This window comes from Crocodylus porosus, unplaced genomic scaffold, assembly GCF_001723895.1.
Source record: "Crocodylus porosus isolate Cpor-Errol unplaced genomic scaffold, CroPor_comp1, whole genome shotgun sequence".
In the NCBI taxonomy this organism is placed as follows: Eukaryota; Metazoa; Chordata; order Crocodylia; family Crocodylidae; genus Crocodylus; species Crocodylus porosus.
Window position 1 is genome coordinate 59,111 of NW_017728888.1, and position 16,354 is coordinate 75,464.

Below are 16,354 nucleotides of genomic sequence, written 5' to 3' on the forward strand. Positions count from 1 at the left end.
CAAGAGCAGTTCCATCCCAAGCCTGTCTAGTCTTGACTGCGGCATTCATGCCAGTTGCTTGGCTGTATTTTGCTTGACCTATTCAGATGCGAACTCAAAGCCAACTGTGGTATTGCAAGAAGCTGTTCTCAGACTAGGTAAGTCAGTCTGCAGGAATCTCCTCTGAGCTGAGCAAAGGGGCTCTGAACTTCGATGCCTTCAAAAGCATCTGGTAGGAATATGAATCTATTCTGCCTGCTTCAGTGCCCCGGCAAGTGGATAATGGCATTTCTCTGGCACTTGTCACCATGGGAAGGCTGCTTTGCTGATTTAGCTCACATATGCTTCACGGTTTAAATGCAGCCTTCCTGTAATAGGCCTTCCGGGGTGCTTTAGTTTGGACTTTTCATAGCAGGCATTAATTCTGCTTGCCCTTGATGTTATCCAACGCTTGCCCTGTTCTCTGCAGGTAAGGTCTCAAATCAGTTGGCATTACAGCCATTAGCCAGTGAGCCACGATCACCCCCTGGTGTCAGGAACGAGCTAGTGAATCCCATTAGAGCTCATTATGCAGAGAACTGCCCTTGTCTAGCATGGTTCAGGGCCCCATGGGGAGTTTTTCAGAGGCTCTGGACTTTGATGGCAAACTGCTATGCCAGCTCCAACCTGGACCCTGTGATTCTCACTGCTTATTCCTGCCATTAAAGTATTTCCAACCCTTGTTGTCACCCTTTTCTCCAAGCTCATAATCCCACTGTTGATATTTCTGGGGTCATGTTCTTCTCCCAGGCAGCCCCTGCTGAGCGCCAGCCTATGTGCTCAGGTTTCTCTTCATGGCCTTCCTCACCTATGTGTAGAGCTGTTCTGTCCTGTCCTGCCCTGTCCTGTCCTGTCCTGCCTCTCCCTGGAACACTGTGCCTGCTGAAGCATCCCAGTTTAGCAGTTTTCCCTCCCAGGAGGTTAGGTCTGTGCCCCACACCCTTGCATTGTCAGCCAGGCAGCCAGAGGCTCGGAGCAGTACAGGGAGCTCCAGTTCCTCTGCTCCGTCTTGCTTTCCCAAGAGACATCTGCCTTGCTTATTCCTTTGTCTCGCAAGCAGCTCCCCATGCCCATCTCTTCTGCGATGAGGGAGTGCTTGCTGACCTGTGCTCTTGCTCATCAGCCCTAGCTCCTCTCTCCTCATCCTGCAAAACAGTCCCTGTTCTTGCCTCTGGGATGAGGGTTTCCTTTTGTTATTACAGAGCTGTTCTTTTGCTATTTATTTCTGTATTTGCGGCTAGAGCTAGACCTCTTCAGTAACTGAGAAGCTGCTTCCAAGGCGGAATGCATCTTTCCAGCAATTTGAGTGTGCTGGGGTGGTTCTTGCAATGGCCCCTTCCCTCCATCATGTGACCACCCCTGCGTTCATCACCTGGGGAGCAGTCAAACTTGATCTGTGCCTAGCTGCTGCCTCCATCGTGGTGTGAGGTGCTCAGATTGTCTTCATTCTGCACAGATAGCACCTAGCACAAATGGCTCTGATCCATGACAGGGGCTTGTAGGTGATAGGCTTTCATGGCTGTAACAGGACTCATGTGTGGCTGGCCAGAAGGAGCAGTCAAGCAGTCTCTGTGCTGCAGGAGCCTTCTCCTGGCTGGTGCCTGGCTTTATTCTCCTTTCTTCATCCACTCTCTCATGGGGGTGTGGAAGGCACTGCTGGCTGTTTGTTCTTCTGTTACCACTAAGAGAAGTCCGAGGGTGTGGGAGGGGTTTGAGGGGCACGTGCTGAAGTGAGAACAGGAGACACTTCTGGGTGGAAGACCAGAGTGGGGCAATTTCAAGTGATGGCAGTAGTTCCTCTCCTAAAAGCCATGCAAGCAGTTGCTAGCCAGAACTCTCCTCCCTTTTGGGGGTGCCTGATGGCTGCAGCTTGCGGATGGTCTCGGCTGTGGTGGAGGTAACATTCCTACCCAGTCAGTGCCAGGCTTCCTCATCCTGCTTCTGCCCACCTGCAGGAAGCCAAAGATGCCTTGGAAGCCAAGGAGCGCTACATGGAGGAGATGGCTGACACAGCAGATGCAATTGAGATGGCGACTCTGGACAAGGAGATGGCGGAGGAGCGAGCCGAGTCCTTGCAGCAGGAGGTGGACTCCCTGAAGGAGAAGGTGGAATATCTCACCATGGACCTGGAGATCCTGAAGCACGAGATCGAGGAGAAAGGTGAGAGCAACTGGTGGGGGTGCCCCCTCCTAGGCAGACCTGTGCTGGAGATGCTGTTGTGATAGATGCAGCATAAAGACCTGGTGCAAGGGGGCTCACTACCCATCTCGTGGGGCCAGGAATTGCTCCGATAGCTCCTTCCACAGCCAGCTGAATGTTTTGGGCCCTCTATGTGCAGTTGGGTTTCCTGACCCCACCAGATAAGTAGGGCCCTCGAAGGCAGGCAGCTCAGTTGGGAGCAACAAGCCAGCATTCAGTGGCACTGCAGGACTTCCTGGATAGGCCAGAGCTTGCAGTCTCCCTTGCTTCAGGGTCTGCCGGCCAGAGCCTCACCATCGTGGTGTAGGTAGCTGGAGGGGAAGCTTCATGGGGGGCTTGGGCCTGGAGCACTGCACCTGCCACCATCTCTGGGGTGAGTCATATGCTGGCAGAGCACACGGGGTCTGTGCCTTTTGCTGATTCCACACCAGTTGCTTGGCTTGTGGACCCCCTGTGCACACAGGGCAGAACCAGAGCATCCCAGAGACTTCCTTTCCTTGAGTTTCATAATGAGCTTGTGCCCTTCTCTCCTTTACCAGATAAAGTGTAAAGGATTGCATTGGCCAGGCAGTGAGCAGCTCTGGAGCCCTGACATCAAGGGGCTGTCTCTGCCAGCAAGTTGGGGGCAGGCCATGTGAGGGCCCCCAGCACTGCTTGACTGAGACGGCTTGAGTCCGCATGAGGAGGAGGAAGGAGCAGAGGGACATGATGAGATGGGAGCGAGCAGCTCAATAAGTGGGGTCTTCATTGGGGAAGAGGGAACCTGGGGAACTAAACAGGGACCTGTTGTTCCACAAGTCCCAGGACATTAGAAGCAGGGGGCACTGCTGAAATTAGCATGTGACAGGTTTAAAAACAACAAAAGATGGGAGTTTTTTATGCAATGTGCAATGACTTCATTGCCCCAGGAAGGGTGGGGGCAGAGAGCTCACCAAGGGGCTAGACATAGGCCTGGAGGATGGATCTCTTCGTGGCTGTGGAACAGAATGGGTGGAGACGTTTCCTCTGGCATCTCTCACCCAGTGCTGGTGGGAGCCACTGGTGGGTATTGAACAGGTGATGGATCACTTGAAAGATCCGGTTCAGTGCTCTTCCTCTATGGCATGGACCCCTGCCACTGTTGGCAACGGGACACTGGGCTAGAGGGACCATTGGTCTGATCCGGTCTGGCCCTGCTGCTGCTGTTTTAAAAGGGACCGGCCAAGAGGAGTGGGCCTGTCGGGATGCAGTGCAGGTTGGCCGCTTCAACTTCTCATGCTCTCCAGTAGCCCTGAGAGGCAGGGGTCAGCTGCAGCGGCTCCAGCCAGGGGAGGGCAGCAACAGCTGTCCTGGTCCGCCAGCCCCTGCCCCTCGGCTGTCACATACACAAGTCAAAATCCCCTCTGCTTTGTAAGTGTTGTATGGGGAAACGACTGTGTTTTGCACCCATGCTGAGGACTCTCCTCCCTGCTTTTTCCCTCCCACAGGCTCAGACGGAGCGGCATCCAGCTACCAGGTCAAACAGCTGGAGGAGCAGAATGCAAGGCTCAAGGAAGCTCTTGTGAGGTAAAAGCTGCCCTCCCACAGCGTCCTCTTCCCGTGGGGTCCTGCCTTTGCAGGTTCTGCTGCCACTGATCACTGGGCCCAGGGCATGTGAGGCCTCTCGTCATAAGGTTTAGACTTGGTCTAAACCTGGAGGAAGACCTCCTGTGGCCTCTTCCCCTTCCCAGTACTGAGGCACCTTTCACTTTGGGAAGCATGGGAATGGGTGTGGATCTGGAGGCTCCATGCCCCAAGGGCCTGGATAAGTGTGTCCTGATGGCTCTGGACTGGCCGTCTGCAGCTGCCTCCTCCCTGGTACCCCTGCCAGGGGTCTCTGCAAACTGCTCTCTTTTGTGGGCTGGAGGCTGTGCATGTCTGCAGGAGAGTACTTGGGTAGCCCTTGGGCTGGGGCCAGGCCCTGCAAGGCCTCTGCAGGGCTGCTCTACAGTTGGGCGCTGCTGTTCTGCGTGGCAGTGACACAACAGGCTGGTGCTGCATGGTCCCGCGGGCAGGATGGTCCCAGCCACAGAGCTCATGGTCTGAAGGCCACGGGCAGAGGAAGGCTGGGGGAATGGGGGTTAGCATCACCCCAGTGCAGCCAAAGAAGAGAGTAGAGCCAAACCCTGGGGGCTGTCTGTTGCCCCTAGCTTCCCTCTCTCCCCAAGTTGGCCTAGCAAGTAGCCAGCATGCCGAGGTCTGAAGGACAGTCATCTCAAGTAAGATGAGCTTCCCAGCCCCTCTGAGAAGGGGAGCAGGTCCTCTGGAGGCCCCACAAACAGCCCAAGGAGAGCCTTTAGCTAAGCGTGGGGAGGTGCAGCAGCATGTCTAGAGTTTGGAGACCAGCTAGAGAATGTTATTGCTCAGTGCAGGGGTGCTCTCAGCCTTTTCCTCCCTGAGTCTGGTCCTCCCCACCCCCCGCTTCTGTCCCCATGTCCCAGGACCCTCTGCACTGCCATGTGCTGCAGGAGTGGAACGGTCTCTGCCCCAGAGAACTTGCAAAGACACCACATTCACCTGGTTGTCTCTGCTGTCCTAGCTCGTGCTTTCTGCCCCCCAGTTGCATTCCTTTGATATCACTTTGCTCCCCTGGGCTGTCCAGCCATCCGTCACCACTGCCCACCTTCTGTCCTCTCCTGTCTTCCACAGTCAGGGTTCGTTCAAGGACTGTTCCTTGCTTTGGGCCCTTTCCTACCTTGTGCCACTGGTGGCTGTTTTCCATGGGAACTGCTTCTACCTGCAGTAGAGAACAACCTCTTGGTGCAGAAGAAAGAGACCAGTGCTATTGCAGTGCTGTGGGCGAGACCCCTTTGTTGGGGAAGCTCTAGCTGGTTGCTGACTGCAGGCTTGCTTAGCAGTGCTCTGCCCAAGGGAGCCTTGCAGGAGGCCTTGTCTGTACAGTTCCACTGCTGGGTCTGGACAGATGTTCTCCAGCGGCTGGGTTTTATACCTCGGGATCTCCCTTGTCTGCTGCTTTCCTGGGAAGAGCTAGACTTGGAGCTGCATCCAGGCACAAGATGTCTCTTGTCGAAGCAAACTCAATCCAGTCTTCTGGTTTGGGTGTCTTCACTATGGGGTGGAGTGGCTTGAGATTCCTTGGCCCCCACCCCCTGGCTATGCCAGCCCCTCCAGTGTCCTTCTCAGGGCAGCAGGGCTGTGTCAGTAAGGCGGCGCAGCCCTGTCAGTCCGACGACTGAGGCAGGATGTGCTGTTGGGGAAAGGGGAGGGCTGCTATGGCCTCAGTTCCCACACCTCCCTGCCAGTCCTGAGTACACATGCTCTGTTGAAGGATGCGGGACCTGTCTGCCTCAGAGAAGCAGGAGCACGTGAAGCTTCAGAAGCAAATGGAAAAGAAGAACACGGAGCTGGAGGCCTTGCGCCAGCAGAAGGAGAAGCTGCAGGAGGAGGTGAAGCAGGCAGAGAAGACCATCGATGAGCTGAAGGAGCAGGTGAGTTCCCTGAGGGTCCCAGGGGGCTTCTGGGCCTCCAAGAGCCACCGACCAGCAGATCAGCAACACTGCCTGCGGCCTTGGGGTGAACTGGGCACCGAGAATAGTGCTCTTGGCTGCTGCAGCCCCCAGCACTGCAGAGACCATCCAAAAGGCAAGCAGGGTGTCCCACAGGGCTCTGCCTCTCTCCAGCATGGGTCTCTGCTGCTGTTCCCGCTTGCACACAGCTCTCCAAGGTTACAGGCACATTGCATCCAGTGCATGAGACTCTTTAGTGCCTCTGGCGTTGTGTGACATTGCAGTCCAGCACCGGCTGGAAAGGAATGTGCCTGTGGGGCCTGCTGTTAGCCAGGAAGAGGGCACAGGGGCACCCCTGGAAGGCCTGTGGGAATGTCCGTGCTCACAACACAGCGAGGGCACTCCTGCACCTCACGGTCTCTCCCTGGGAGCTGACCTGCTGCTGCAGGTGAAAGCAGGCCACGCAGGGCCTAAACAGCAGCAAAACTGGGGCTGGCTCTTCTCGTGGACATTATTTGGTGTTACGCTGGGTGGGGGAGAGAGAAAGAAAGACCAGGCCTGTGCTCTGCTGTAAAGTGTGAGCTCCCACACTGTGGGACAGCCGCCTGGGTGTGTACAGGCCTGGTCCCAGCTGCTGTAAGCGTCCAAGCCAGGTTCTCCACTGACTTGCTTGGGAACCTCAGCTCACTCTGTCCCTGATGTGTTTTTCCCCCTCTTTGGCTTGGACAGTCCCACTGAACTGAGCCCTGCCTCTGGCCAAGGCCTCATGGGCAACTCGCCAGTGGATAGACCGAGGGGCTGGACAGGCCAATCACTGCCAGTGTGGGAGGAGATCTTGAATCATCAAAGAATCCCAGAGAAGTGGGGCTGGCAGGGAGTTGCAGAGGTGGCATCTCCTCCAAGCCCTGCCTGAGGCAGAATCAGCCCTGTCCAAACGAGCCCAGACAAACCCCATGTCCCACCTCTGAGCAGCATGAAACAGTCGCCACAGGCACAGACCCAGGCATCACCCTCACCCCTACCGTCAGGAAAGCAGGGGGGCTGCGGCTGCCAGTGTCTTGCTGCTGCCGGGGGGTCATGGATGCTGCAGAGACCATAGGCCCAGGACAGGCAAAATCCCCCCCAGTCCAGACCAGTCTGAGCAGAGGGAAAATCCCTTCCTGCCCCAGTGCAGCATCTTGCTGAGCCTGAGCACAGGGGTGAGACCCTCCAGCCAGGACCCTGCAGGGTTGGTGCCAGCAGGAGCATTGGCACAGCCCAGCCCCCACCCCAGCCTGGGCTACAGCAGCACCCAGCACCTAAGGGGGAGGCATAAAACCCCCCTGACATGTGGAGCAGAAAGCCAAGGAAGGGGCAGCCAGCACAGCCAGTCAGGTTAACCCTTGTACATTCACAGGTGGATGCAGCTCTGGGTGCTGAGGAGATGGTGGAGACTCTGACTGAGAGAAATCTGGACTTGGAGGAGAAGGTCCGGGAGCTCCGCGAGACCGTGGGGGACCTAGTAAGTTGTGCAGCCATTGGGTTGTCCCTGGCAGACTCTGCCCAAGCTGTAGAAGGCTTGTTGCTTTCTCTGCCTGGCTACTACACTGACCTGCAGCAGTGACACCAGTGCCATGCAGGTACAGCCCATCGACGGCAGCAAGTGCTTTCTGAGGTGGGCCTCTCAGCTCGCTGAGATTGGGGGTTGTCCCAAGGCCCTGTCGGCCATAGTCCCTGCAGCTGGTCTCTGTCAGCACATACAGGCTGTCCCTTCCACCTCTGGAGCACCACTTGCCTGGCAGGCTGTGCTGTATAACCAACCCCTCCTTTTTCGTGCCACCCCAGGAAGCCATGAACGAGATGAACGATGAGCTGCAGGAGAATGCCCGTGAGACAGAGCTGGAGCTGCGGGAGCAGCTGGACATGGCCACGGCGCGGGTCCGCGAGGCCGAGAAGCGTGTGGAGGCTGCACAGGAGACGGTAGCTGACTACCAGCAGACCATCAAGAAGTACCGTGAGCTGACTGCCCACCTGCAGGTACTGCCCCCCACCCCTGCAATGCCTGGGGACCTGCTCCCTGGTGTCTGTGGGAAGGGCAGGCAATAGCACAGTTCCCTTCATGGCAGCAGCCCCTTGGGGGAAGAGACATACAGTCACAGAGAAGTGGGGCTGAAAGGGACCTGCCGATGTCACATCTAGTCCAGCCCCTGCCTAAATTGTCCTGTACATCCCATACTCTGAATTCTGTGTAAGACGACCATCAACTCTGACCCAACATAGACATCACACTCTAACCTGCCACAGGTGAAGCAGGGGGACTATAACAGCCAACATCCTGCTTCTATAAAATGTTCATAGTATCATAGTGCTTAGGGTTGGAAGGGACCTAAACAGATCATCAGGTCTGACCCCCTGCCCCAGGCAGGAATGGGTTCTGGGGTTTCACAGTTTCATAGTTTCTAGGGTCAGAAGGGACCTGAGTAGATCATCTAGTCTGACCCCCTGCCATGGCAGGAAAGAGTGCTGGGGTCAAACGACCCCAGTAAGGTGTACATCTAACCGGGGTTGTATCACCGCAGCCAAATATCTGTCCAGCCTCCCCTTGAAGACCCCCAAGGTAGGAAATAGCACCATCTTACTTGGGAGCCCATTCTAGAGCCTGGCAGCCCTAACTGTAATGTTGTCATTATACACTCAAGGAACCCCAGGCAGAACCCGTGCCCCTGCTGCAGAGGAAGGAAAACCTTTCCACCTGCACCCAGTCTGTACCATCCTGTACCTGTACCAATCCCTTCCTGCCCCCAGTGCAGTGTCGTTCTGTGTCTGAGCACAGGGGCAAGACCCTTTAGCCAGGACCCCGCAGGGTTGATGCCAGCAGGAGCATTGGCACAGCCCAGTCGCATCCCCAGCCTGGGCTGCAGCCAGCACCCAGCACCTCTGGGGAAGGCTTCAGACCCCCAGCACATGGAGCAGAAAGGTGGGTAGGGCAACCAGCACAGCCCAGAAGCCTGGGAGATCCCCACAGCAGAGCACAGGCATTGTTGTGCCTTGATCGTCCCTACCCAGTGCCCATCCTTTCCTGGTGTCTCTCCTACTGCCTCAGTGACAGGGAGCAGAGCTCAGCAGGCAAGAGCTCTGTCAGAGGAGAGGGCATCCTGGCAGAGACCTCCTGCCAGACAAACAAACAAGGTTCTCAGTGCCTCAAGGCTGGGTTCCTGGTGCAGTTAGTCATACAGCCAGCTGTGCTTTCAAGGAAAGCCTCTTCCTCACTCATATTGTTGACCTCTGCCTTGCTCCCCAGCTGCTCGTCTGGCTGCTGCCCCCCATGGGCTGAGGCTTGGACAGAGGAGCCCAGGCTGCAGTGCAGGACACTTTCCAGCATTTAGGCCCTTTGGAGTCATGCCACCCTCCCCTGACAGCTCAGGTGTAAGGCTGTCAGAGCCCTGGGCAGAGGGACCGTATGTGTCAGGACTACAGGATTCAGTCATTGGGAGGGAGTTGGTACCACTCAGCCTTGCTGCCTGGAAGCCTGGTTTCCCTTCTACTGCGCATCCCTGGCAGTGTGCCTGGGGCCAATCCCTGCATTCGGTGCCCCTGATCACCCCTCTTCTGTCTCCAGGATGTGAACCGAGAGCTCATGAGCCAGCAGGAAGCATCTGCTGAGAAGCAGCAACAGCCTCCCCCAGAGATGTTTGACTTCAAGATCAAATTTGCGGAGACGAAAGCTCATGCCAAGGTAGGGCTGGCAGGAGGGTTGCATCAGGACTGCACCTGTGGGGTGTCAGCACGTGCTGCGCCTGGGGCCACTTCTCAGATGCAGGCATGAGTGGCACTGTGCTGTGGCCTGGGGACAGGATGGCCAGGGTTCCTGACCTTGCAGCAACCCAGGTTGGCTGTGTGTCCCTTGGCTGTTGCAGGCCTGGGTCCTTATTGGCTGTTGACGCCCTTGTGCACAGGCAGCCAGAGCCCTGGAAATCAGCACAGCAGTTTCACTGAAGAGAGAGTGAGCATCGTGCCTGGCTCACCCCTGTTCCCCATGTGTGGAAGTGGAGCCCTGGGCCTGTGAGCTGTGGGGGTTGTGTGCACTGTAGGGGGTTAAATGTGCCCTTCTGGTCTGAAAAGAACACCTCCTGAGGTTTCCCCAGAGCAGAGGCACATGGACACGTGCAGATGTTATTGGTGCAGATGTTTCCTGAGTTGCTACCAATGCACCCCTTCTGCTGCTCCTTTGACCTTCCCCTTTGACCTTCTCACAACCCCCCAGCATAGCAGGGCCTGGTCTGGACTGGAGCCCCCCCAGGCATTGCTGCAGCATAGGCAGTCAGTAACAGCAAGGAGTCTCCTCCATGGCTGTGGTTGTAGCACTGGGACCAGAAGGGAAGGAGGCTCTGGCTCTGCTTCTGGAGCAGCTAGGGAGCATGCTTGCTGTCTGGTACCTCAAGAGCCTACCCAGTGCTGTGCTGGGTCATAGCAGCAGTCCCAGTAGCCTGTCTTTAAACCCCAGCACTTGCCTACCTTGTGCACCAGCCTGCAACCCCTCTCCTGCCTCCTCTGGAACTTCCTAGCTAGATTCTGGCTGCTCTCCCCCCTGCAATACCTCTTTTATTTTATGTCCTCTCTGTATGGAGCCCCACAAAGTCCTGGGACCTTCTGGTCAGCCTCCTTTGGGCTGTGGCCAAACTCGCCATGGACCAGGCTGGAAAGGAGGGGCTGGTTGGAGGGAAACCAGGTGCCTGCAGGGCTGTCTTCCCCTCACCCCTCCAGGCAGGGCTTCACTGAGTGATGTCCACAGGTTCCTTGGAAGCACAGGGGGCACTGGCTGGGGTTCTCAGCTTTGTGTTCCCCCCTCACAGCCCTTGTTAGCAAGCTGTGACCTGTGCTCCCAGTCCTGATTTTTCATGTTGTGTCCCAGGTACTCAGGTGTTATGCAGTTAACAGCTGGGGGGGGGCTTCTCATTTCCCGGTGGGCCTAGGCCTAGGACCTACATAACAGGCCTGGCTCTGACAGGTACAGGAGCAGATGCTTTAGGAGGGAGCTCATGGAGCAGGGAATCTCTAGAGCCATCTGTCCCTGTCGGACCCTCTCTGACCACCACCAGCATTGGTTTAGTAGAGGTGCCTGTGGACAATCGCTGACTGTTCTCTGTAACGGCTGTGAATGGCTCTATCATCCCTGAATGCATCTAGTCCAGGAGTGCTGAATCCCCAGCCTGCAGGCTGAATGCAGCCCACGGAGCTGTCTCATCCAGTGTGTGGTGTGGAGCTCCCCTTGGGTCTGAAAATTTGGTGTCTGAGGAGCAGTAGCAGTGGTAGTTGCTGTGGCTTCCAGCAGACACAAGGCTGGATCTGGCCTGCAGCCTGGCCCTACAATACTTACCCCTTGGGTGTTCCCCGAACTACACACTTTCCCTCATTAGTCTTCAGCCTGCTTCTTGCTAACATACTTGTGGCAGTGTGGGGGGCATCTGCAGTGCTCCCAGCCCACTCTCAGGGACCCCTTTGGCCTTTGTGCATCTCCCACAGGCCATTGAGATGGAGCTGCGCCAGATGGAGGTGCATCAGGCCAATCGGCACGTATCCCTCCTCACTGCCTTCATGCCAGACAGCTTCCTACGGCATGGGGGTGACCACGACTGCATCCTTGTGCTGCTGCTCATCCCGCGCCTGATCTGCAAGGTATCTGGGGAGGCATTAGGGAGTGTGGAATGGGCTGTGGCCAGCGTGGCGATGGGAGGGGGGCACAGGGAACGGCTCTGACCGGCACTCTCTGGGAACAGGCTGAGCTGATCAGCAAGCAGGCGCAGGAGAAGTTCGACCTGAACGAGCACTGTGCAGAGCGCACAGGCCTGCGGGGCGCACCGGGTGAACAGCTGAGCTTTGCTGCTGGCCTGATCTACTCCCTCAGCCTCTTGCAGGCCACGCTGCACAAGTATGAGCAGTAAGTATCACACCATGCTGCTGGCAGCCTCCTGTTTCCCCCAGCTGAGGCCCCCATCCAAAGGGGATGCCCACAAATCTCCCCATCTCCATGCCCTCCAGGGCGATCCCAAGGCTGTGGCTACTCTTCCAACAGAGCTACCCAATCCCCTCTGAGAAACCCAGGACAGCTTAGGCTTTGCAGGTCTCCTCTCCTGAGGTTCCCTCACCTGCAACCCCAGCTCTGCTGCAAACCTGGGCTCCCATGATCCCTTCAGGCCTGGGCTTCATGCAGCCCCTCTGTGGGGCTACCCTGCTCTAGGAGCCCAGCTATAGGAACGTAGGGTCTGTGCACCCAGAGCTGCATCAGTGAGGCCCTCTGTAAATGGTGCCCAAGGGGCTGGTGCTGACACCTGCACCCAGGCCCTGTCGCAGCCCTGTGGCCCATCACGGCCTTGCTGACCACATGCACTGCCCTGCCGGCAGGGCCCTGACCAAGTGCAGCGTGGAGGTGTACAAGAAGGTGGGGATGCTCTACCCAGAGATGAGTGTGCACGAGCGCTCCCTGGACTTCCTGATTGAGCTGTTGCACAAGGACCAGCTGGATGAGACCGTCAACGTGGAGCCCCTCACCAAAGCGATCAAGTACTACCAGGTGGGACAGGGCTCTGTGGCAGGTGGCCGCTGGCCCTAGGCCTGTCTGCGTGGGTGCTAGGTTGGGTTCAGGGCATCTGTGAGCTGCTGGGATGGGACCAATGAAGCCTGCTGGTAGTTTGCTGCAAGGGGGGTGTTATTTCCAGTTAAACCTGTGCTACAGGAGAAGTAGCCAAGTGCCCATCAGTGACCGTTTCCCTCTACTTGCTCTCTGCCTCCTGAACAGAGAGAGTTCACAGTGGCTGTCACCGGGTCAAACAGGCCCGTGTGTCTCTTTTCCAGTGTCCTCAGTACAGAAAGACATTTTGGGGAGACGAGACAAAGGGCGCATCCAGCTGCCTCTTGGCTGGGAGCTCTGGGCTCCATGACCTTGGATGCAGGGGAGGGAGGGGGCTTAAGCTTCTGCAATCACCGCTGCTTTGCAGGCTCCTCTCAGTGTCAGAGATGGACCTAGACAAGGTTCACTGGGTAAATCTGATATATTTTATTAGACCAACTAAAATAGTTGGAAAAATTCTTCTTTGCAAGCTTTCCAGTACAAACACTCTTCTTCAGGCAGAGGTGGCATCATGGATACAACCCAACACCCCAGAGACATACCCAGAACTTCCCATCCTCCCCTGGGGCTCCGCAGCCAGGTGGAGATGCCTATGTCAGTGCAGCAAGCATTGCCTGGCTGGTGCTGCAGGCCCCACTCCCAGCACCTCGGAGTCAGCAGCAGCTGGTAGTTGCTCTCCTGCTTCAGTCTCTTCCACAGAGGGCTCCTATCAGTCCTGATTCTTCCATGGTGCAGCTGTTCCACTTCCAATGCCTGCTCTCAGCAGCTGGGTCTGGCCTGTCTCCTCACTGGCAGAGAGCATCAGCTTTGTGCTCTCTTGTCCTTTCTCACTCACAGCTCTCCCTTTGGGGCCTTCATGTGGGGGCAGGTTCTGGTGCCTGGCCTCCTGCTGTCCCAGGGCTTTGGTGAGGCCTGATAGCTGGCACTTGGCTGAGCGCCTCTGGATCAGCTTCTCCTGCTGAGAGGCATTACCTGGCTCTTGCTTCACTCCACATAGTCTTGTAGATGCTGCTAATGCACACAGTGTCCTCCCCACCCCTGATGCTCAGCCCCAGGGAGCTGGGGAGATGATTGAGGGCAGTCCGTGCTCTTGTTATCTGGGATTAAACTCTAGTCGCTCATATTGTCTTTAAAGGTGACCAAGATGGGAGCACACTTGTGCTGGGTGTCATTTTAATGTTACAGAGGTGCAGTATTCACCTTCTTCCCGGGTCTCTGCATAGCCTGGGGGCTGAGGATATGATGGAAGGTGGGGCAAGTCAGCTTGCTAGGGTGGTCCAGGGCACTAGGGACTCCAGCAGTCACTGACTGTCTGCATCCTGCTAGTGATCATGGGCAGGTGTCTTCTGGGATGTCTGCTGGAGGAGCTGCTCCCTGCATACTAACATGTCTGGTCTTCTTCCAGCACTTGTACAGCATCCACCTGGCTGACCAGGCAGAGGACTGCACGATGCAGCTGGCAGATCACATTAAGGTGAAGAACTAGCAGGAAGGCCTGGTCCCAGGGCTGGGGCACTGAGGAGGGTTCATGGCTTGGGCCAGTAGACTTTGAGGAGCTGCTGGTGCTTCCAGAGTGCAGGGAGCTCTGGGATATGTCCTCCTGAGACACAGCCCAGGCCCACTGCCCTCTGTCCCTGTCCCTTCTCTCCTGGGCTTAGCATCTGCTCAGGTCCCTCACTGTTCCCCATTCAATGGTGGCAGGTGGAGGGGGCATGGATTTTACCAGCAGGGTAGCAGGAAGAACAGGGAAGTCCCGTTACCCTACAGGTCTCCGGATGAGCTGGAAAAGGCAGTCAGAAGGGCCGAGAGCCAGGCTGCCAAGCTTCCAGAGCACGCCTGTCCTGGGTGCTGCAGCCAGACAAACCTCATCAAGTGCCCAAGCCCTTCTTCCTCAGAGCAGCCCCGACTCCTGTGAGGCTGGAAGCAGCGAGGCTCTTTGCCCTGAACCCAGGGAGCCCTGGGGTGGCCTAGAGCAGCAGCCCATCCTGCCCAGCCCTGAGCTAAAGCCTTCGTTGTCTCTCCTGCAGTTCACCCAGAGTGCCTTGGACTGTATGAGTGTGGAGGTGGGCCGGCTGCGCTCCTTCCTGCAGGTGAGCTGGCATCCTGTCCCCCTTGTACCGCTCTGAGCCACCCCTGGCTGGCACAAGGCAGCTGTGCTCCATAGCAGTCAGAGCTATGAGCTCTTGGGACAGCGCTTGGGCTGTCAGGTGCTCAGTTCTCTTCCCCTTCACCTGCTCTCTCTAGGCAGGTCAGGAGGCTTCCGACCTTGCCATCCTGCTCAAGGACCTGGAGACCTCATGCAGTGACATCCGCCAGTTCTGCAAGAAGATCCGTCGCCGCATGCCTGGGACAGACGCCCCTGGCATCCCTGCCGCGCTCGGCTTTGGACAGCAGGTGAGGCCACCAGCACTGAGCTGGGCAGGATGCAGGGGGATGCCTGGCACACAGGGGACACCCAGACTGCTGGCCACAGGGCAGAGGTCCTTGCCAGCCTTGACATCAAGTGCAATGTGTTGCAGTCATCTGTCTCAGTGCTGGGGAGGTGCAGCCTCCAGAGAGCAGACGTCCCAACATACATTGCTGTAAGAATATTACAGCTGCCATGGGCTGGGTCAGACTCCAGGTCTGTCTTGCCCGGTCTCCTGTGTCCCACAGGGGCAGAGAGTAGAGGCTGGAAGGAAGAGTAACCTGGGTCTGAGCAGGTTTTTCCCCTGTTCTTCTCTCCTGCAGCCTTCAGCATTGAGGGTGCAGGCAGGTCTGATGCAGAGGCTGTGCCCCTCACTCCCTGCTCCAGAGCCCCCAGTGCCCCTTTCCTCCAAGCACATGTCCAAGCCCTTGTGAATCTGACTGAGCTCTCAGCTTCCCTCACATCTGGTGGCAACAAGTGCCACCCTTTAATGCCACACTGGAGGAAACAGAACTTCCTGGTGTTCGTTAACAAAAATTGCTCTGCTTAACCTGAGCTGAAGGCAGCCGTCAGGTTGGGGTGGAACACGGTATGCTGGGACCTCAGCCGTGTGTGCGTGCGTGCGTGTGTGTGTGTGGACAAAAACAGCTGCAGGCTGTCAGGCAACTTGGAGCTCAGCTGGTGTATGAGGATGGCTCCCACGCACGCCCCTTCCCCAGTTTTGTGCTGGATTCCCTTTCCCCTGCCCTCCTTATTCTACTCGGCATCTTCCAGCCATGTGGCACTTCAACTGCAATGTGTTGTTAGCAGCACATTTCAGGCAGGAGTTGCAACGGTGTGTCCCAGGAGAGCAGAGGCAGAGCACAGGCCCTGTGGGAGCTGCTGTTCTGGGCTCCACATTTTACAAAGGCTGTGGGGAAATGACAGAAGGTCCAGAGGCAACAACAAAGAGGATAAAGGGGTTGGAAGACAAGTCCTGGAGGAGAGGCTGAAGGAGCTCAGCAGGTTCAGATGGGGGAGAAGGTGCTTAGGGGGGGATGTGACAGCAATCTGCGAATCCCTGGAGGGCTGCCAGAGAGATGAGAGGAAGCGCCTGTTCTCTCCTGCTGCAGAGAGGAGGATGCAAACCCATGGCTTGAAGTTGCAGCAAAGGAGGTTTAGAATAGAGATCCAGAAAAACATCTTCACTGTGAAATAGTGAGTCAGTGAAATAGATGCTTAGGGAAAGTGCAGACTCTCCATCCCTGGAAGTGTTCAAGGAGAGGGTGGATGGGCACTGGCAGGGATGATCTAAGCATAGTGATACCTATTTTCTAACATGGGGATTTCCCAAGTTTCTGGGCTCTGCTGGTTGCCTGCCCCCTTTTCCTGCTGTGTCAGGGTGGTTTTTATGCCTCCCCGAGGCACTGGGTATTGGCTATAACTAAGGCTGGGGACTTCAACTGTGCTGTGCCTATTCTTCTGCTAGGAGCAAAGCTGGAAGTTCCTGGCTGGAGGGTCTTGCCATTCCACTTGGGGTCAGACCGACACTGTGAGCCAGGTCTGAATGCTCACGTAGGTTTTTGGCCAGAGTGCAGGACCTCCATCTAACCCAGGAGGTGCACAGCCCCACCAGGGATGACGCCTTGTTGGACCTCG

At 56.7% G+C, this 16,354-nt stretch overlaps 1 protein-coding gene across 9 annotated transcripts in view; it reads left to right on the plus strand.

The window, feature by feature from the left end:
* The window catches only part of DCTN1 (dynactin subunit 1), a 77,813-nt gene that overhangs the window by 49,696 nt on the left and 11,763 nt on the right, over positions 1-16,354 (plus strand). For all 9 annotated transcript variants that reach the window (XM_019554476.1, XM_019554493.1, XM_019554485.1 and 6 more), the window contains 12 exons: positions 1,974-2,178; positions 3,684-3,762; positions 5,525-5,684; positions 7,099-7,203; positions 7,527-7,718; positions 9,301-9,417; positions 11,205-11,357; positions 11,459-11,619; positions 12,084-12,252; positions 13,715-13,783; positions 14,337-14,399; positions 14,554-14,703. In XM_019554476.1, coding sequence (XP_019410021.1) covers positions 1,974-2,178; positions 3,684-3,762; positions 5,525-5,684; positions 7,099-7,203; positions 7,527-7,718; positions 9,301-9,417; positions 11,205-11,357; positions 11,459-11,619; positions 12,084-12,252; positions 13,715-13,783; positions 14,337-14,399; positions 14,554-14,703 — 1,623 coding nt within the window. The remainder of the gene's footprint in view (positions 1-1,973; positions 2,179-3,683; positions 3,763-5,524; positions 5,685-7,098; positions 7,204-7,526; positions 7,719-9,300; positions 9,418-11,204; positions 11,358-11,458; positions 11,620-12,083; positions 12,253-13,714; positions 13,784-14,336; positions 14,400-14,553; positions 14,704-16,354) is intronic.